Source organism: Arvicanthis niloticus, chromosome 7 (genome assembly GCF_011762505.2).
Source record: "Arvicanthis niloticus isolate mArvNil1 chromosome 7, mArvNil1.pat.X, whole genome shotgun sequence".
Taxonomy (NCBI): Eukaryota; Metazoa; Chordata; class Mammalia; order Rodentia; family Muridae; genus Arvicanthis; species Arvicanthis niloticus.
This window is the reverse complement of record NC_047664.1, coordinates 32546146-32568526: the sequence shown is the minus strand read 5'-3', so window position 1 is coordinate 32568526 and position 22381 is coordinate 32546146. Positions and strand designations below refer to the sequence as shown.

The following is a 22381-nucleotide window of genomic DNA, read 5'->3' as shown; positions in this document are numbered from 1 at the left end:
GGTGAGAAGCACGATAGCCAGGACCGTTGGGGACATACATGCTCTGACACGTGGAGGAAGCCCAACCAGAAGATGAAGGGATCAGGAACAATGTGACCCAGGCTGGAAGCACTGGTAAGCACATGCTCCCTGCTCACCAGCAGTAAAGATACACGTGTTCGTGTGCCGAGGAGAGGACATAACAAGCTATTAGGGAGCAGTCTGTTGTTGAGAGAAGTGTTCTGTTCATCCAGGACCTTTGCTGGCCTCAGCAAGAGTAAAGATAATGGTTACCATCAACACGATCACCCAAAATCTGGTGAGTATGGAGACTCAGAAATTCCGAGAAATACCAAGGAGACGACTCCATTTTACGTACTGCTTTGCCTGAAGTGCTGGAAGGGCATGCAGAGGGGCTGTAGGGTGACAGCTTGTACTGTGCTTAGTACCTCTTATTAATAATCACCCTAAAGAGCCCCAAAGAACAGCCTATTATTATCACCCCCAGTTTGCAGGGGGAGGAGATCAGGCTCACAGGTAAGGAACATTGGTAGTGTCACCTATCCCGAGTTCAAGTCAAGGTGATTCTGCTAGAACAAACTTCACGGACAACTCCAGTGTTCAGAACTGCCTCAGTCCCAGGTGAGAGCACTCAGGGCAACTGTCAGCCTTGGTGGTTTACCTGTAAGTCAGCTCCTGTCTAAACCAGGGGTTTTCCTGTGTTCTCTTGAGAGGGAGAGAAAGGTGTTAAAGGTTTTTGACATTCCCATTGCCCAAGGCATTAAGCCCACAAAGCTCTGGAGAACAGATACCTTTTATGCTGGGGTAACCTGAGCCCATTCTGGATAACTGAAGCACATTTTATCAGGAGGAGCTGAGAAGCCTAAAAACAACTTCAAGGTGCTAGCCCTTCAAAGATTCAATGAGAAAATCTGCATATGCTTCAACTAATCTACATACTGAGGAAGCCGGTCATGTCTGTCTGCATTACAGCGGGGAAAGAAGGAAAACAGATGATGTCCGAGAATAAAGAAAGGGTTAAATTCATCCTCTCAATGAAATGTGAAGCAAGCTGCAAATGGTAATCACGGAAATTATATAGCAACATGGAAAAATGGTTAGCAGGTAATTGGAAAAGCAGAATAAGCCATCTCTGCTATGATTAGAACTATAAAATCAAAAGCATGTGTGCTATGAACAGACGCTGGAAAGCAGCTTGGAAAATGGGAAACAGACTCCAGGACAGTGAATACTCTACCTCTAATCCTGGCCTGTTGCTCATGTAGTTTCAAAAGGCGTCATGTGTGCTTGTGCCTGTGTGTGTGTGTGTGTGTGTGTGTGTATGTGCGTGCCTGCGTGTGTGCCTGTGTGTATGTGTGTGTGTGCCTGCGTGTGTGTGTGTGTGTGTGTGTGTGTGTGTGTGTGTGTGTTCATTCTGACCCAACTACTATGAAAATCCCATAGACTTGGCACACTTAGATGTGGGCACAGGAAACCACAGGCTAGACTACTGTCTTGAAGACACCACAGGGAGCTTCCTGATAAGGACTGGTCCATCTGTGGTGCCAGGCAGGAGCCTGGTGCTGGGAGATGCTGGGAGAAATACCACTTCTGAAGGCAGATCTGCTATGACCATGACAGTGGGCCAGCATCACCTCCCAGAGTCAGGCTCTCAAACAGAGAACACGTGGCCTGCAGAGCCGAGTGCTCCTGCTGAGGGGAAGACTTGGAGCTGTGGTATTTCAGGACACATTAAACAGGGCAGCCTTCTTCAGACCCGGAGCCGGGAGCTCCTGTACTGAGAAAAGTTCCCACCTAAAAGCGGTCTCAGATCCACACATAACTCATTAAGTTAAGGGTTCTGGAAGGTTAGCTTAAGGCAATATGTAGAACTCAGGGATCCTTCAAGCTTGACTTGTAGCACTGAAAAACCAGAGACAGGCTAACTGGATGGATGACCGTGGAGGGCTGAATTACAGCAATTGAGTCCTACAGAACCACAAAGAACTGAGACTTGCATTGACTTTGTAAAAACCATGAGCAAACCCATTATACAAACTGCAGAAAGGAGTGTAAAGGGAGCGGTCTCTGGTTTAGAGAACTTCAGCCTGCCTCCCCTTCGTCCCAGTGTGACATGGCTGCACTGTAACAGGTTCAGGAGTCACTTACCCACATCTTCATTTTAGCTTTGCCCTACTTTTTATTTAAAACAAAATGAATAAATAAAACCCACATACTCACAGAGTAATACGCTAAACAGCCAGACATATGGGAAGTCGGGTGAAAGAGCCTCTTTTTTTTTTTTTTTTAAAGGATTAGCTCACATTCCTCCTCGGTTTCAAGAAGAAACAATTAAGAATTGAGGCTTAAAATACAGAAACAAATTGTTTCAACTACTGGAACAAAGTCATAATGGCATTAGTATCAAATTTCCCATCCTGAGCTGACTGCTGTATTGCTGGGTCTTGGCGTCTACTGTGAAGATATGGGACATTTCCAAGGACATTAGCAGAAGTCTAGAATCAGGATGGCCAATGGAATTCAGATGGGGGATGGGACTACAATGATCAGAGATCTGAATAGTCCTACTTTTTTGATTCAATGCCTATGTTACCAGTATTCTAAGTAATCCTCAGACAAGGACGGTGTGAGCTCTCCCCCAGATCTGCTGAGTTGAATTCTTGCTTTTATAGTGTGTAGTAAAATGGAAATTCACACTCCTGGTGTGTTATGGAATAAAGGAAAGAATCTGAAAGCAGCCTTAAATTAAGGCTCATAGCTCAATGCCTAAGGCAGATAATTAAACAGACAACAAGGTCTGACATGAAGTCTTATCAGTAGGAACACCCCCCCCCATTTAAAAAAAAAACTAATAATGTTATCTTAAAAGATAGGACAATGTATTTGAAAATGGTGAGTTGTAGCCATAGACAGGATATCTATAATACATCTCTTCATATAAGACTCAGGGAACAGCATGGAAGAGTGGGTAGATGGATGGTAAAAGCCAGGAGTCACAGCGGACTGGGCAAAACAATGTCTTCCAGATACACCATGACTACTGCACTCATGGACTCACAGTAACACAAGAACAAGCCATTCAACCTTCCAACACAGCTGGAAGAGACACCCAGGCCCCAATCCCTACCCTAGCTGAAGAACCAGCGACAGCTGATTTCTGGTAAAGGAAGTGAGAGCCAGCTTTCTTTAGGGGGTGCTGTTCCTGGTAGGTAAGCTATGCTTCAGTGGCTGTCCCCACCGCCATCAGTAAAGAGGCAGAACCAACTAGACTCAGTAAGTTATTAAATAATAATAATAAAAAAAGAAAACATAAGGCTTAGATGAGGGCATATGGAAGGAGGATCTGGGGGGTCAGGGTAAATATGATCAAAATATATGAAATTCTCAAAGAATCAATAAAATATTATATTAAAATAATGTGCTGAAATGAATAAGAAATTTAATTTCTAACAAGGACATTGGCTGAGTATAACATTTACTGGATGAATGCTAGTTAAGAAGCTTGAGAACTATAAAAAAAAACTGCTTATGATGAGAGATATTAAACCCAAGAGATGAGTGCAGAGGCACATTGGTTATGGCACCAGTCGTGTGGGAGTAAGAAACAGCTTTGTTGCTAACACAGATGCAGATGGTGGTATAGGCAAGATGCCCATTGGCTCTGACCTATACTTCAGGATATACATCTGGCCTATACTTCAGGAGCTCCATCCATGGAGTGGAATTAGACCATACCACCCGCTCAACCCCACAAGGAGAATCCTCCTATTCCTCATGGTCCTTTGGTCCTTCCTTCCTTCCTTCCTTCCTTCCTTCCTTCCTTCCTTCCTTCCCTCCCTCCCTCCCTCCCTCCTTCCCTTCCTTCCTTCCTTTCATAACGGTACACAGTTGTGGTTTAAAAACCAATCATTACAGGGTTTGAAAATTTTTTGAGTATATTTTTAAGAGGTAGAATTAATTAATCAAATCATCCAGAGGCCATACTGATGGCTTAACAGGGGTTGTCAACCTAGGAGGACACCAGGGAACATCTAAAACAAAGTTGGGGGGGCTCTGCGTTTCTCTCTTTTGTGGCACTCACTGTCTCCCAGGGCCAGTCAGCTCAGGTTCACAAGGGATCAGAAGAGAAAGGCTGGCTACACAGGGAAAGGCTATTCTCTCCACTCAGAAAAACAGTTCCCAAGGCCTTTCTCAGAGTCTCCTCATTTGTTCTCTACCTCTCTGGAGAGGGAGAACACTGCCCATATTGAACAACATAAACCTGGGGTCTGTATAGCTGCACATACATCAGATGTAAATCCTCTGAATGACAGCCAGGCTGAAAGGGAGGAATATATCACAGGGACATACTTCTAGCCTGGGGCAAGTCCCTGTGACCTCTGTTGTGACTATGGCAAACTCATCTTTTTGGAACCTAGAACATCTTCCACACTATAAATGAGAGAGTCTTCTTTGGTTGTATAATGGTCATGTGGACATGGTAACTTTATAGAGCAAACCTACTTTAGAAGAATACAAACTATCCAGAAGAGATAAAGACATTTTTTTTTTTTTTACCATGGCATTCCAGCTGGAGAGTACGTCACAAGGGAGATGACAAAACAGTAAAATACCACTATCCATCAGTTAGAACAAGCATATCCTTCAGGGTGACACCACCTAAGGTGTGTCAGTGAGGATGTGGAGCAAGAGGATGCTTCTCTGTCGCTAGTGGAAATATGAAATGGCTCAGGCACTTTTTAAAAAAGTTCTGTGGTCTCTTTCAAAGCTAACTATACTCTTACCCCATGATCCAGCCATCAGGCTCCTTCGTATTTAATCAAAGGAGTTGGAAACATGTATTAACCAACAACTCGCATTTGGATATTTTTAGAAGCTTTATTCATACTTGCCAAAACTTAGAAGCAACCCAGATATTCTTCAGAAGCTATGCATAAATAAACTCTGCCTCACCAAGGTCTGGGGCGGTATTTCAGTTGGTAAAAGGCTTATAGTGAAAGCTACAACCCTGAGGATTTGAGTTCAGGTCCCCTCCAAGCAGGGTGCAGTGATGTACTGCTATAACTGCAGCACTGGAGAGACAGAAGCAGGTGGGTCCTTGCAGCTCACTGGCCAGCTGGCCTAGCCACATCAATGAGCTACAGGTACAGTGAAAGACTGCTACAAAAAGTAAAGCATAGGGAAATTTGAGGAGATACATAACATGAACCTGTGAATCTGAACACATGTGCACACACATGTTCAGGCACCCTTATGTATATGTACACAGACCTGTACAAACACACATATATAATCTCCTGTACCATATACAAGGAAAGAAGCTACCTATGGATGAAAAGCTGTGGAAGAAACCAATCTGAAAACACTACATAATTTGTGTTGACAGCATAAAGCATTCTGGGAAAGTTGAAACTACAGAGACAATAAAAAGATCAGTGGCGGTGAGAGTCTTGACTATGAGGGGGGAATGAGTAAGGAGATTAGGATGAAGAAAATACTTCTTGTGACATCATACTGATGAATGTCAATGATAGTTCTTAAGTCCAGTAACACCAAGACAGAACACTATATTTCTGGGAGGAGCCCTGTGAACTTTAAAGCTACAGGCAACCAGTAGCCGCTGACAGAGACGGACTCAGTTTTCTTCATGGATGAATGCCCTGATAAGTTATTAAATCCTACACGGCTGGCCCTAAATACACGCAGATATGAGCAATACTAAATGGACTCTGTAGACTCACATGTGTGAGCATGTGTAACAGTAATAATAACTATAGAAGTCAAATCGTGAATATGACAGGGAGTGGGGGGCATGGAAGGAGTAGGAAAAGGAAGGAAGCAGGGGAGAGATGATGTAACCTTTTAAGCCATTATAATTTTTAAATAAAAAGTGAGCTCTATGTACAATATAGACGTTACTTAATAATGCAAAGACACTAGCTCATCAGCTGTAACACTGCTGATGGTGTGGGATGCTATGAATAGAGACCCAGTATTGACACGGTTCTCTCTACCTTCTATACGTTTCCATAATGGATTCAGGAAGTAAAATCTATTAAGAAAGATTTCACCCAAGTGGCCTGGTCTCCAAAGGCCTGGTTCTGTGTGGTGTGTCTCAGTACACAGATGGCGGAGTGGGTCCAGCAGTTGACTCATGATGAGGGACTGTTGAGTCATAGCTCCAGATCATTTTTACATTTTCAGCTGGCAAGGCAGGTCGCCACATCCTGTCTTACTATACCCCTACCCCCACACTAAATACAGGCCTTGACATTTATTCCCCTGAATCTGGTCTTGTTTGAGTCCAACCAATAGTTCCAACCTCTGATGCCCTGGCCATGCCTCCTAACAGCTGCACCCCACCCAGCTGTGCCGAGCAGCTATAAAAGGAAACTTCCTTCACAGTCCACAGAAAAGCAGGAAATGACTGTCCAAAGGGAAGTTCTATCATGGAGTTCGGTTCCGCCCAATGACTCGGAGATGCAAAGATACAAAAACCAAAGCTGTGTCCACTGACCTGCTCCCTGCTTCAGAAGCTCGGCTGCTGAGTTGGCTGCTGTCTGGGGAGAGTTCTCTGCTATTTCCTCCAGTGGATCTGCAGGAAGGGGGTGAGACGAGACATGAGCTCCTGACACAGTAGTCCACATGGCAAAGAAAATCTGATGACAAAATTCCCAGACGGTGACAGAGCCGACTTTCTCTTGAGAGACAATCATGTAGCCCACAGAAACTTCGATCCCATTTTGAACATGGATGGAGGTGGTATGGCTCCCTAAAATATTTTCCTGGCCTCTGGATTCATTTACATACGTGATCAAATTTTAAAAGGCAAACACCATTTACCTACAGGAAAGCTGGGACACACAGTCAAGACCCCATACACCCTGAATATTAATTTTTTAAAAAAATTATTGTGGGTATTTTCTAACAAAGATAAAAGAGACTTGTTCATCAGTGACCTAAATTTAACCATAGCAACATCATTCCCATTTTGTAGGATTGTGAATTTAAAATGCAAGTGACCCTGAATATACACAAATACACACACACGTGTGTGTCTATATAAAATAACTACTTATGTATGTATACATCTACATGCATATATGTCTATGGACCTCATGAATGCCTGGTGCCCAAGGAGGCCAAATCTCCTAGGACTGGAGTTTTACATGGTCAGAAGCCACCTAATGTAAGTGCAGGGAATTGGACCTGGGTCTTCCTGAAAATGCAGTCAGTTCTCTTAACCACTGAGCCATCGCTCCAGGCCCCAGGTGTTTTACATCTTTAAGCTGCACAGTCTTTGTTTTCTGGAAACTTTCTATACAGGCCATGGTGTGCAATGTCTGGGAGCTGCTATCAGCGGCAGGGTGTTCTCCTTTCTCAATTCAGGTGGCCACTAGCTTTTTCTTTGGGGTTTAAGAGTACATGTCATAAAAAAAGAATCTTTGATTATTTTTGTAAGGTTCTCTGTGGGTCCCAAAAACAGCATGCTATGAGCTGTGCAGAAGAGCCTACACACGGCCAGATAGCACTGAGGCCTCCACCACATACCTCTCTCTGGAATGAGCAGCTTGCAGGGCAAAGCCAAGGGCGTGATGGAATGCTGGCACACCAAAGCCGTCAGACTCCCTGTAAAGTGGGTAAGAGTAAATGAATGTTACCAATTTCTTCACCTGCTCTAAGTTTAGGGAGAGAATCAGTTGAGACCAAATTTCCAAAACCCACGCCTTTATACCACCGTGGGATGTAACTCAAAGTTCTAAGAAATGACAAGGCCCAAGTCAACGAAGAGACTTGGGATCTGCAGTATATGCCAAGCGTATCTCCTTTATAAGTGTGAAGTGCCAGGGTGCTTCTTAACGAGTAGGAAACAAGGCTGCCCCAGTCTATCCAGAAGGCCGAGAAAGGCTCTCAATTCACAAAGGAGGGAGGCTCTGGTGGCAGCTCTGTGCACCTCCTTGTGCCTGAGGGATGGGGTCACACTGGGCTCCGACCCTGCTGAGACCCAGCAGCCGACCTTCACCTTGTCTTAGTCTAGCTCTGGGAGGATCCTTTCCATTTAGTTAGTTTTGACAAAGCTTCTGAAGAACAACTTATCTTGTCGACCTCAGGTGGCAGCCTGACACCCGGGGACTGAAATGAGAGGAACCTACCATGGCACAGAGGCCCTGGACTCTCAAGCCACATGAAGGAGAGAATCTATGCCCTGGAAAGTATCAGAAGGGCTTCTCACCAAAATACGGTTCGTTCGAGCACCCTTTCAACCGCACTCCCTTGGGGGTACACTCAATCAGGAAATGTCGGACAAGTTCATTGGACAAATCTCCAGCTGCAGAAAGAAAAAAAAATTATTTTTTTAAATTTAAAGCATAGGAGAATCAGAGTAAGGGTAGAGGCTAGAGAGAGAGAGAGAGAGAGAGAGAGAGAAGAGAGAAAAATATAGATTGATGGATTGTTACACAGAAGATAGACAGACAGACAGACAGACAGAGCTTGATATGTGTCTCCTGCAGATATCAAAGCTAAGAACTACACCTAAGAAGGCTCCCTATAAATAGGATTAAACCACTGCACTACTGGGCTACCCAGAACCATTCCTGGGATGGTCAGTGCCATAAGCCAGGTAGATAGTAGGACTTGTTGGAGTAAAAATCTGGAGACTAAGAGAGTCCCTGAGAGACATCCTCAGCCACGCCAAGAACTCCCCAGAGACAGGATGAACTGGCAGCTCAGAATGACTCTGGCCTTGGAGCACCAGCTGCATTCCTCCAAGAGAGGAAAGGCCACCAAGGCTCGGGCACAAAAGACTTCAGTGAAGAGCTGGAAGGACGCCAGCTCTCCGGGTGAGGTGGAGCCACCAGCTGGGTACAGAAACGCCTTCAGCAACAAGCAGGCTGCCATGTAGGAGCAGCATTCTACCAAACTGCTAGCAAACAGGACACTTGTGTTCAAGCCAGCTGCTGAACCCAAAGGGAAGAGGCCTGAGGAGAAGCCACTGAACGGAAAAGAACAAACTGAACCAGGAGAAAAGAAGTCACTGCCCCAAACTGCTAAAGTCAGTAGACACCCTGTGTGTTATAGCTCTCTCCTTAACTGCTGTCTTTAGTGCCCTGAGACCTAGCCTCTCAATACTGCTGATATTGGAATTCCAGGGAGCAAGACATCCTGAATTTGTGATTGGAGAGAGGTTGTCAGACTCTAGCCTGTGTAAGCTGAACAGTCCCAATCTCAAATCCAAAACCTGGCAATTTTGAACACCAGTATGAGACCATAAATGGGAAATTCCGTACCATGAAACTTTGTTTCATGAACAAAATAATGGAAAATATTGCATAACATTACCTTCAAAAATGTATGGAATGTGTATGAATTCTACACAAGATACAAATGAATTTAATCTTAAGACTTGGGTCTCCCCGGTTCTCTTCCCAGCACCCACATGACAATTCACAATTGTCTGTATCTGACACCTTCTTCTGGCCTCCATGGGCACTAGACATGTACATGTACATACTATACAGTCAGATATACAGGGAAAATATCATATGAAGAAAATAATAAAGTAATAATTTTTTAAAAGGCTTAAGCCTCTTTCCCAAGATACTGCACTGGCTCCAGTGATGCGTATCAACAACACACATTAGCAGCAGAACATGTCAGCATTTTCTAGAGGCAGTCAAGCTTGTAGGGAATGATTCCATAAAAGTCTGTCACATAAGACAGAAGGAAGAAAGACATGACCCTTCCTCTGTGGAAGGAGGTGGTGTGGGGCTTCCAGCCTAATGAGAAAACCCACTGAAGGTCTGGATTCTACTTGTGGAAAATGGCCCCGTGAAGATCCTGCTGCCAAGGGCTTTTTGGAATACAGAGTCTAGAATGACCACAGCTGTCTCATCTCGGGATGACTGGAGGTGGCCCAGTTACTAACTGGCTCTTCACTCATTTGGTAAACTCTTTCTCAGTTGGACTATGAAACACAAATGTCAAATCCAGGCCTGGGTGTACACACAGAGGTGAGACTATTTTCAGCCAGTGGAGACCACCATGCTGGGTTTCCTGACATCTGCTATTCACATAGCCTCTATTTTGTTCCTTTATTGTCAGACTTAGTATAAAGTCTGCCCACGGCAGGATATGTTCCCAGACATTATAAGTCTTTTCCTGATCTGTCACTAACCGATGTTCCTAAGTAAGGCCTGGCAGTCTTCAGCAGCCAGGTCTGAGTGCTTCCTGATAAAGGCCATATGTCCCAGCCAGAATGTTCTGTTGAGCTTCTTATGCTGAAATTCTAGCTTCTTATGCTAAAATCTTATGCTGAAATCCATATGTGATGTCACTCACCTCCTCCCCACAACCCTCCCACTCCCTCACAGAAGCCCTGTCGGCACCTACAGGTTTGGGAGCTGTGCTCTCTGCCTGAGTCCGAGGTGCCTCCCAACCACACTCCCTAGCCTTTCAAGACGAGCACATTCCTAGAAGCAGGTCACCCTCCTGTGCCTGAGGCTGGCCCGCTTGCAACCAAGTCCTACAGTGTCAGTGCAGCCTGCACAGTGTTTGCTCCAGGAAGCTCTCCGCATAGATTTCATACAAGAGTTTGGACAGATCATCTCATATCCAGGCATAGGATAGGACAGACAGGTGTCATATCCTGATTTTGTTTCCTCTCTCCAGCTAACACATTTCCCATTGATCTATGTGGCAAAGGCTCGGCACCCAAAGAAATGATCTGGTGGTCAGTGAAGATGTAAGGAGGGGTGGGGTCTTAGGGTCCCTTAGAGCATGTCCTTGATGGTGGTGGAACCCAGCTTCCTCCCCAGCTCTCCCCTTCATGTTCAGGCAGAGGGTGAACACATACTCCCTCATGCATAAGCATGCTACTATGATGATTTATCTATAACAGGCCTAGTACCAGAGCAAATCAAATGAGCTGAACCTCTGAAAACTGTGAACCACAGTGAACATTATCCTGCCATAGGTCAACTACTGCACACTCCTTGTGACCTGAGGTGTTCAGTGAGTCTTAAAAGTTTCACTCGTATGAAAGTACATAGAATATATACTGCATTAGTGTTCACATTGCAAGTTTTTAAAACAAAAGACAAAGTGATCATACTAGAGATGACTATGTCATTATCAGTATGTATCAGTGACAAATCAAGCATGTGGTCACCCAAAGGAAGAAGGACTGACATGAAACAGTGCTTTACTGGGTCATGACCCCTTTGAAGGCCAAACGACCCTTTCACAGGGGTTACCTGAGATCATCGAAAAACACAGATATTTAGATTACCATTCATAACAATACCAAACCTACAGTTACGAAGTAGCATCAAAAATAAGTTTCTGGTTAGAGATCACCACAGCATGAGGAACTTCATTAAAGAGATGTAGTATTAGGAAGGTTGAGAACCACTGGTCTACTGTACTATGGAAAAGACTGCTTAAAACAAATAAAGATAAAATGTCTAAGTGGATAGATGTTTTTACGTAAGATAACTACTTAAGGAAGTAGTATCCTTATAAAGCAAACACTAAAGAGAACCAGTGAGAGCAGCTGCTGTTATCAGCCACTGAAACAACAAACAACCCCCCCACCCCCCATCTGTGGACCCTTACCTTTCTTGTTCAGGTGCAAGACAGATGGAGGAGGTGTGGCCACCTTCATGGCCAGGCCATAGGCCCCTCGGAACGAGTGACTGTCCCTCACGATGAATGACCCAGGAGCTTTGTCCTTCAACATGGCAATGGCTAGGGAAAGGAAAGCCATGGATGACTGCAGGGGACAAAGGTCACTGCCCACCCTGAGCCTGAGGTGGCTCCACCTCTGAAAATCACACTGAAGTCTGAGCTGACGCCCAATGCGACAGTATCAGAGTAACATTCTCTCTATTGGCGATGGTCCCAGGGATGGCCGGGCTGCCTGAAAGCGGACTGTTACGAAGTACTATGTCCTCCCTCTTCTGCACATGTGCCCTTCCCCCTCTCTTTCAATAGTGTGAAACTAGTGCTTGAAGTGCCCCACCCCCAGACTCCTGTTTTCTATACATCATCCAAATCTCAGATGCTCTCTGACAGCCTCAGGAGCCGGACTAAGGCAGCCGCTTCTTCTGGCTGCTTCTAGAACCTGGGTCAGTGGGGACTCTGCTTTGCAGATGAACATAGAGTAAGGAAAATGCCATCTTTTCATCTGTGCTGCTAAGCAGGGAGACCAGAGACAGAAGAACTGGAGGCCACTGGCTGCATAAGGCTGCTCTGTGTGTTTCTGGGGGGAAGGTTTGGACTTGCTAAGCAGCTTTTACAAAGGCTGCCTGAGGGAAATGAAAGGCTTTCTAGGCCAGGGTTGTGTTCGTCCCCCATCACACCCCACCCACTCTTCTCTTCATTTAAAATGACAAGAGCTTTCTTGAGCTCCTGGGAAGAACTAGAGTCTCACAGTTTCTATTAGCTCTAAAATCTAGTGGCAGAAACTCAGGGAGAGAACTAGCCTCTCTGAGAGATGATCCTATGAAGGAAAGGTCCATGAGCTCCTTGAGGACTTCAACAACCAGGTGGAGCAGGTTCATGCAGGCTACAGGAAGCTCCTTATAGGGCGAGCTCCACACAACACATTCCCATTCATGGCCTGCAGCCACCAAGCCTCAGATTTCCCCAGTGCATCTGCTCTCCTCCATGGCCTCTTTCTGCAATACTCTGGAGCCTAGGACCTCGAGGAATCCTTAGAAGAGACCTGAGCAGTGTCTCTTCCTCAACGCAGTGGTGGGCTGCCAGGCTGGTGAAACAGCCAGTGTTCACAGGCCACACTCTAAGATGCACGTGGCTTGAACCCAGTTCTCATCCAAACCCTCACCAGGGCTGTTTTCCTCGTAAAACTGTGAAGGTTATGGAATGTTCTGCAGAGGCCTGTGATAAAGGTGTGTTTATCTGCACCACAGCTAATAGAAGGAGATCCCTGACAGAAGAACCAGGAGACCAAGTATGACCAACATAGCAAGGGGTCCCCTGCCCCACCTACCTTGTTCTCTTGAGATGTCTGCCTTGTACCAGAACTTCGAAGTGTCTTGAACAAATTTCACAATCACCAGTTTATCATTTGGGCTATCTGTGAAGCAGAATTTTAATACAGAATATTTGTATTGCTGCCTCTTTTATGATGATGATGCAAGTTCAAATCCATCTGACCCAAAGGACCGACTGGAAGGGAGAGCCAGTGCCTCAGGGTACAGCGCAAGACACACATGTTTTCAATCCCAGAAAGGAAGTCAGGACAGCAAGGCTGGTGTCAAAACACTTGAAACAGCTTATAACTCAATTCTGGATTAGTTATTTCATTGGGAAGAAAGGAAGTAACTTTAAAACATCTTTATTTTTTTCAAGTCAAAGTGAATACAGAACTAGTGCAGCATCTGCCCTTCCTAACACTGGCCTGAGTCTACAGTGGATTAAGGAGGAAGCTGAGTAGATTTACCAGAAAAACTGGGTCTGTCTGGCTTTAGGCAAGCAGGATGGGAGAGAGCCATCAGGGGGTCAGAACATTTCCTGCAGGACACTTAAACTCATGACCGGCTCAAATTCAAAACCTCAGAGCCCTCCTTTCCTGAGGAAATAGGCAGATGCATAGACATACCTGGCAAAGGTGAGGCTACTTCTGAAGGCTTGCAGAAGTCTGGAAGGACATTTGGGAAGGGGATACTCATGGTGCTCCCACTGTGGGGGCTGGAGAAGCCACTGGATGAAGGGGAGACTGAGCCCAAAGAACGATCACCCTCTGAGGCTCTCTTCTTCTCTGGGAGGGGTGGCTGCCCAGGTAGGCTTACACTCTGGTTCTGCAGGCCTGGACTGTGACGGCTGCTGGCTCCAGGTGATACCGTGAGAAAATTGTGGGACAGGAAGCCGTTGTCAGCAGCCCCTGTCGTCGGCAGAGGGGTTCCGGGAGCTGGTGAGGTACCGTGGGAATTGACCAGCAAGGTGCCAGCATCCTCACCAGGTGGAAGGCCACTTGATACTGTGGTTACTGTGTTGAAACCTAAGAAGGTTTGGTTGCCTGTAGGAGGCAGAACATCCTGAGGCTCCGACATGGACAGCTCATGGCTGTGGAAAGAGGCCTGGAGCTCTGAGGACTGGAAGCAGGGCAGCCCTGGTGAGTCCTTACCAGAGCTACAGAACTCATGGGTGCTGAGGGGACTTTCAGCAGGGTGACTGTTCCCCAGAAGGGTGAGGGTGGACTTCGGGCTGCTCTCTACCCACTGGCGTTCTGCAGAAGGTGGGCTGTTCAAAAGACAAAAACAGTCACAGGGAAATGTAAGGGACATGAAGGTGCCTCAAAACCAGCAACTGTAACAAGACACAGATGTGACAGGACTGGGGAAGTAGGTACCAAGGCTTGCTGCAGGGCAGCATGAGAGATGCAGTGTCCCTCATCCCTTACATGTGTTTCAGTGACCCAGCTTGACCTCAGTCTAAAAATATTCAATAGAACATTGCAGATATAAACAACTGCTAAGTCTTAAATGTTACTCTGAGTGGGATGATGAACCGTGTGCTGTCCTACTCAGTCATGGCCAGGATATGCATCATCCCTTATTCAGTGTATCCATGTGGTATATGCTGTCTGCTTTTAGTTAGATGACTGGTCAACATGGTATGTAACTTGCAAGTTACTTAGAAATGGTCCCAAAGGGGCTGGTGAGTTGGCTTGGTGGTTAAGCAAGGGACCCACTGCAGAGTGGCAGGGTTTGATTCCCAGTACCCACATAGTGACTCACAACCACCTGGAACTCCTGTTCCAGAAGATCTGCTGCCCTCTCCTGGCCTCCACAGGGACCAGGCATACATGTGGCAAACAGACCACAGGCAGGCAAAACATTCATACAATAAAAACAATAAAGATATAAATCTACCATCAAAAATAAAAAGTGCCCCAAAGAGTAAGAGTGGAGACAGGGACACTGGCTGATTGGCTATGGAATCTGTAATGTATTTCCTTTAAGAAATTGTCAGTTACCGTAGGGGAAAATATATACATGGAGGGTTTGTTCCTGTCTAGGACCTTAGGCATCAACTAATGCCTAAGACTATATTTCCTACAGACCGGGGATAGCTTGACTGGGAATTACCACATTCAGGAACCTAGAAAATCCATTAAAAATACAGTTCTTGCAACATACATGTATTTAAATTGACACACACTCAGTATAGATTCTACATGTGATGTCAAGTCACTAGAGGACCTCCTTTTTATTATATTTATTATGTTTTTAATTTTTTTTAAACAATTTATTTATTTATTTATTTATTTATTTATTTATTTATATAAGTACACTGTTGCTGTCTTCAGACACCCCATAAGGGGGCATCAGATCTCATTACAGATGGTTGTGAGCCACCATATGGTTGCTGGGATTTGAACTCATGACCTACGGAAGAACAGTCAGTGCTCTTAACCGCTGAGCTATCTCACCAGCCCTATGTTTTTAATTTTTAATTCTTCAATTATTGTTTGCTTTATTTATATGTTTATTTTGCTTATTGGCTGGCTGGCTGATTGGTTGATTTTTCAAGACAGGGTCTCTCTGTGTAACAGCCCTGGCTGTCGCAGAACTCACTTTGTAGAACAGGCTGGCTTTGAACTCAGAGAGACTGGCCTGCCTCTGACTCCCTCCTGAGTGCTGGGATTAAAGGCATGCACCACCACACCCAGCTGGCCCTCTTTATTTCAATGGGAAGAAAAACCAGAAATCTGTACAAGAAACAGGGTGATTTCAGCTCTACTCTGGGCTAGTGTGGCAGCTCACTTTACTGAGTTTCAAAAGGCCTGCAGCTTCATACAACAGAAAGACAGTTTGCCTCAGCCCTTTCTGCCTTTCTATTTTTTGCAACACCACTGGGACAGCGTTTCCTATGTGTTCACGTATTTTCTGCATGCCAGTGCACAGGGCATGCTCCCTGAGCAACAAAGCCCAGCACACAGTCCTGGACATGGGTTTTCCTCCACCATGTCTGAGTGAGGTCACTCTGTTGGACCCTGCTCAGTGTTCTGGCCTTTGAAAGGAGCTTCTAGCAAGTCTGAAGCCCCTCTTCCTACCTCTCTCTCCTTTGGCCGGGGCCGTTGCTTGAAACTGTGCAGGATGATGCAAACACCTGCTGAAAGTTGGGTGTTGTAGGCATATCAGCCCGAAGCATGGTGGGTTTGGGTCCAATGGGGCTCTCTGACATCACCACAGTGTGGCTGATAATCTCTGGGCAGCCTCGTGGTTCTGAAGCAAGAAAAACAAAAGCAGGAAGACCCTGATTACCTGATCTGTAAAGCCACAATCTCACACCTTTCCCATGTTCATAATGAACTGAGCTGATATCTGAAGCTTTCTGTCGCTCATGGCCACAATGAACCACGACAAAAATAACATAGAAGGCTGGTGGAGGCGGCTTTGTTTTATTGTGTGCTGACTGCCACCCATTACTATTTCCAAAAGAGAAAGCTGCTAATTCCCCGTGTGCTTTGTCCATGCTGGCTGGCTACTCATGCATGAGGGACAGATGTACAGCAGGGACCTTCTCCAGAGACACTCTCTTCCTTTGAGTGCAGGCACTGCAGAGCTATCATCCGGAATGCTTACCTTTCCTTTCATTCACCACCCTCCCATATTAGTGAATCGGGGGCTGCATGTCCAGGGACCAAGGACCACAGATCTAATGATCTGCTACATACTATTCTTAGGAAATGAAGATGCAGATTCAGAGTTTCCAGGACATCTGGGGCCAAGAAGGTGAAGGTGATAGTCACAGAGAAAAGGGAGTTGGAACTAGTCAGGTATTCTCAGTCCTAAGCCTCAGAGGTTGGCACCAAGTGCCAGTAATTGTCACAAGTGTTCCAGGGAGCTAAAAAAAAATCTTGGGTAGTTTCTTCTGAGTGGTACTAAAAACCTAGGTATGGGAAATGCACCCAGGAAGCATGTATGGCCCAGGCCAATAACAAAAGCTTTCACTGACTTACGCACCAAAGATAAAATCAATTTCACCCAGTCCCACGTTAAAGCCGTATCATCTCTGAAGAATAATATCCCACGCCCCCAACCTGCCTCCCACCCATCTCACTTTAATTTTGATAGTCTTAAACTTCGAATCAAAATAATGCCAGGAAACACAGTGAGAAAAAAAAAATCACCACTTCAAACAAAATAAAACAAAATCCCACCACCAACAAAAAAAAAAAGACACAGTTGGTTCAAAAATTAGAGTTAAAACATACAGACTATAAAGAAACAGAAAAGAGGAAAATCGACATTTCACCAAAGAACCTGAGTCCCCAAGGATAATCAAATGGAAATTCTAGAAATTAAAAGCAGAATAAAGTAAGCTTGGGGTTGAGGACTTTGTGGTTGAATGGACTCAGCAGAAGAGAGAGCAAACTCCAGGTGAGAAGGAAACAAAGTGAAGACACTGGAGCAGGGACAGAAAATTCAGCCAGCGCCAGGATGAAAATGTCTACCACCACATGGGCACTGCGTGAGGCACAAGCCGTGCTGGAAAAGACATTTACTGAGAACTTACCAAAATACCAAAAAAGTCAAACCTCAAGTTAAAAGAAAATTGCCAGTGATACAGAAATAGAACAAATTAAAAGGGTAGACTGTTAGTTAGTATGGAAAAAACAACAACAACAACAACAAAAACCCTTAAGGACAAAACCTTAAATGCAGTGACTTGTCCATTCAGGAATCATGATGGGCCAGGAATTTTTGTTTTAGTTTTTCAGCTCTTATTAGAATTCTCAGTATAGGAAAAGCCAGCACTGATGTACTATTTGTATACAGAGGGCAGTGAGTGCCTGTGTCTTCTGGGATTTATCTGTAAATTCTCGGGACAAGTGTAGCCCCCTTATCCCTGCCCCCAGTACAATCCACAATAATTGCTGTACTAATTAACTAACTGTATGGTCGTCTAAGTCCGTCCTTCACATTTTCTGAGGCAACTGTGGCAGAGAAACAATATACAAATATACATGTTGTTTAAACTGTCACAGTCATCCAGGTGAAAACTTCTCTCCATCCACATCTGTCTGCATTTATTTTCCATCTAAGGTGAATCAAAGAAGGAAACTGGAACAGGGGAGTGACACCAGTATGGCCCTGTCCTCTGCAGGCAAGCATCTGTCAGAGGCCTGGAAGGAGGTGAGCCTGGGGCTTCCAGGAAGACCATTAGATGACCACCTTCTATCTAGAGGGAGCCTAGTGCCTTCCTTCAAGAGTTTACTGGTTACTTTGCCCTTTGCTGTTAAGGGAGGTACCATTTATTTTTGCTGACAGTTGGAGCACGCATGGACACAGGACAATGAGACAGCTGAAGCTTAGGAAGCAATCAGTGTGCAGGAAACATGGCTGAGCTATAAAACCTCATGGCCCACAGCTAGTGAACCACTTCCTTCACTGAGACTCCACCTCCTAGAGCTTCCATAACCTTCCAAAACAGTGAAACCATCTGGGGCTCAAGTATGCGTGAACACAGGAGGCCTGGGGGAGAGTAGAATTCACATTTAAATACAGCATGGTGGAGGTGGCATTTGATTAAGACCAAAAAGGACAGTGGGCTTCAGGTGGGTACAATAGGCTTCAAGAAAGCCAACCACTGGCCTGCTGCTCATGCAGAAGAGCTGACCCTACCCTTCCCTGGTGGTACATAGAGGAGGTTCTGGTCATACACATTATGAGTACATGGATGAATGGATAGAACAATGGATGGATGGATGGATGGATGGATGACAGATGAATAGATGGATGGGTGGATGGATAGATGACAGATGAATAGATGGATGGGTGGACGGATGGGTGGATGGGTGGGTGGATGGGTGGGTGGATGGATGGGTGGATAGATGACAGATGAATAGATGGATAGGTGGATAGATGGACAAACAGACCAATAGATGAATGGGTGGTGGATGGGTGGGTAGGTAGGTAAGTAGATGAATAGATGGATAGATAAATAGATAAGGAGGAATGACTGGCTTAGAACTTTAGAGCTTGATGTAGAAGTTCTGCCAGAGTCTAACTGGAGGGTGGAAGGAGGTGTGGGCCATGCCTAGGATCCAGTCCCAAGGAGCAGCACAGATCTTTGGAGTCTTATAAGCTACTCATCAGCGAAGTCTAACACCTCTGCCTGAGAATTATATAAAAGCCAGCAAAGGACAGAGGCGTGAGGGGCTCAGTACCTGAACCTGTTGACTGTTGCCGCTCCAAAAGGCCCCATACAGCATAGGGCAACCCTCACTCCGCCTTGCCTCTGCTTGCTGAGTTTCTAAGCCCTGAGATCTGGGAAACCTGTGCCAGAATTCAGAAGCACTGAATACGCTTACACGGCGCCAAACCCTCCCTTCAAATGAGTGCAGGCGGAGGAAAATTAAATCCCCGCTCTGTTCCTGTTATCACTGTGTTTTCCCAGAAAACAGCAAGCCCAGCACTTCCCATGAAAGTGGCCTTGTTTATTATTCATTAGCACCGACTCTAGGGGCACTGTGGCTGTGTGGTTCCTCTTGTCCCTGGCCTTGTGTCAGGACTTAACCCTTCCTTTATCCACTGGGTTGCTTGTGCATGCTAAGTGCTTGATGCAGGGACCCCCAGGCACCTGGTACAATTTCTTCTGCAGATCCTCTTCTCCTGGCTCCACTCAGAAATGTCAGTCACCAAAAGGCAACCCGCACATAGCATAATGCCACACAGCAGGTAATGCAATTACTATCTGGACCTTTGCATTCACAGAAACATGGGAGCTAGCTGCCTTTTTAAGACAGCAGAATGATGATTCAGTCTGATGACCTGATTGCAAAACCAAGAAGACACAGGTAACAGTTGCCATGGCTCCAACCCAGTGCAGGAAAAGAGCTGTCATCTTAAAAGGCTTTCTTTGGGGCCAGAGGACCCTACAGGGGCTTTATCTAAGCTTGGAGTTTGGGTCACTTTTCTGATTTCTCCTGTATATAAAATATGCAGGGCAGGGCATAAAATAGAAACCCCACAGGACTAGGAGGTGGAGGGTGTATGCTGAAATCTTACTCAAGGAACGGATACAGGCTCCAATCAAGCAGAAGTCTGAAGATCCTCTGTGAAGGTTTCTAGAACTTTACTCATGAGAAGAGCAGATGGTATAATGGGCACTGTTCTTTAATCTCAACATGAGGGCCACAGTGAACTCCTGGACGGAGAACAGACTGTCCCTGGGCCTCGGGTCTATTTCCTCAACTCTGCACCTAAAACCAACCTAGAAATAAATGACCCAATATGGCGACAGAAATCATAAGGGAAAGAGGAGAGTGACCTCCACCTGTGGAATCTCCATCTCTACTGTTCCTCACAAAGTGACAAGGACAATGAGCGCTCTCCTTTGCCCTGAACAATGTCCTTCAGAGAAAGGGACATATAGGCACCACAGACGGGGCAATAGGCTTTTAAAGCAACTACTCAGAGGGTCTACAAGGCAGATTCAAGCTTTCCAAACTCTGCCTTACTGAGGCATGCAGCCCTCTTTTGTTAAAATGAGTTTCCACGGCAGAGAGAACTCAGATGAGGGTCCCCTGCCCAGACCCCATTTAGTTGTTGGGAATCTTCTCAATGTGTTGTTTTATTTCTTTTATCCACAGGATACACTCACAATTTTCCTCTGCAGCTCAAGTGCAGAAAAAGGAGTAGAGGGGATAAGACTGTTTGGAATTCCAGGCTTATCCCATTTTCTGGGTATTGCTTTAAGCCTGTGTGTATCCTTCGTGCCCTGTGGTTTTGGGGCACAGAGACCTCTGCCTATCATTCCTTCCAGGCCAGGCCGGAACTGGGGGGCATATGTTGGGCCTCTTGGGATCTCAGGAATGCCTGGACTCTGCTTGCTGTTCCCACTTCCTCTACTTCCGTTGCCAGAACAAGGGCGAGAAGGGGTCTCTGGCATTCTTCCACATGGGTCTATTTTTATTCTGTCTTTCAAAAGCTGCTGCAGGAGTGTTCTGTGGGAAGCTGGACAACAGTTGCTCTGCACTGGCTACTGTTGACTTGTAAGTTAACAAGAAGACTCTGTGATTATGGGGAGGGCCACTGCTGGCCTAGGAGCCTGGGAGTCTGGGCAGTAGGAATATTATCTTCATCCATGCATCCACCCTCCTACTCACCCAGACATGTATCTATCTACCCACCACTCATGTATCCATGTATCCATCCATCCATCCATCCATCCATCCATCCATCCATCCATCCATTTCTGTCTTCTTGCCTTCTTACTAGTCCCCAGCTAAATAAGCAATCTCCTTTGCCATCACTTGAGAGTTCTGGCCATGATAGCATCAGCATATCTCTTAGCCTAAATCTCGCTGGCATAACACATGGGATACTGTATACATTCTTGGGCTCTGGGGCCTCAGAGCTCTGCTTCCTTACAAGCTTATCAATTGAAGTTATAACAGATGATTTCTGGAGTTTGTTTAGATAAACACTTAAAACTTCTATTTCTAGAAGGCAAAACTTTTTATGGGAGGTTTGATAGTAGTGAAATTTTTAAAAGATGTTCTTAGCTTATACTTCTGCTCTCTAAAATTAAAAGGCTATTATTAAAAGCAGCTTTTTGAAAGCAAGGGAAAAATGGGCAGGCAGTCATATATCATGAGAGTTAATCAGTGGAAGCCCCAGACACTGGAAGATGAGATTCTTAAGAACTGAATCTCAGACTCTGTAGATGGTATACAAACACACACAAAACCGTATGAACAGGAGGGCACATGCTTTCTTCTTGCGAGCTGCTTCTTGGTAACTTTTGAGGTCAATGTTCATGGTGAATCAATTCTGTGCTCTGGAAGCCAGAGATATCCTAGCTATTGCTAGAGTTTGTAGTAGTAGCAGTAGCAGTAGCAGCAGCAGCAGCAGCAGCAGCAGCAGCAGTAGTAATTTTAAACAGGGTCTCAGGTAACCCAGAATGGCCTCAGACTTACTGTGTAATCAAGGCTGGCCCCGAACTCTGGATCCTCTGGCTTCCACTTCCCAAATTCTGAGATTACAGGCATGTGATATTACACTTAGCCCTGGGGATGTAATTCTCATCTGCCAACAGCTGGATCACCCTTCTGTGATGTTTTCATTCCAATAGGAATACCTCCTTTAAAAGAATCATGCCAACCTCCCCTCTAACCAGTAACAGGAAAGAAAGCAGAAACAGCAATAAAATGGCTCACTACATGCAGGGCTCTGTGTTTTCCTTCGCTTTGGAGATGATCCATTTAGTCAGAGACTTCAATAGAAACTGGAAAGCAAACACCCTGTCCTGCTCACTAGGTGCTGTGTACAGAATCCCAATGTCTCTTCACAGAGTGCCTGGAAGCAGCCTGGGACACAGTATGCACAGACAGTAGCTCACAAGA

General features: G+C 45.4%; 1 protein-coding gene across 7 annotated transcripts in view; it reads right to left on the bottom strand.

Moving 5' to 3' along the window:
* Positions 1–22381, bottom strand: part of Tns3 (tensin 3) — a 237110-nt gene that overhangs the window by 5679 nt on the left and 209050 nt on the right. For 6 of the 7 annotated variants that reach the window (XR_013111758.1, XM_034508403.2, XM_076938142.1 and 3 more), the window contains 7 exons: positions 16082–16253; positions 13625–14265; positions 13013–13099; positions 11617–11748; positions 8234–8329; positions 7552–7629; positions 6518–6595 (listed from right to left, as the gene is read on the bottom strand). Coding sequence is in view for 6 of the 7 variants with exons in the window: in XM_034508403.2 (XP_034364294.1) it covers positions 6518–6595; positions 7552–7629; positions 8234–8329; positions 11617–11748; positions 13013–13099; positions 13625–14265; positions 16082–16253 (1284 nt within the window). In the remaining variant the exon portion in view is untranslated. The remainder of the gene's footprint in view (positions 1–6517; positions 6596–7551; positions 7630–8233; positions 8330–11616; positions 11749–13012; positions 13100–13624; positions 14266–16081; positions 16254–22381) is intronic. The other variant, XM_076938146.1, reaches the window with a different exon arrangement.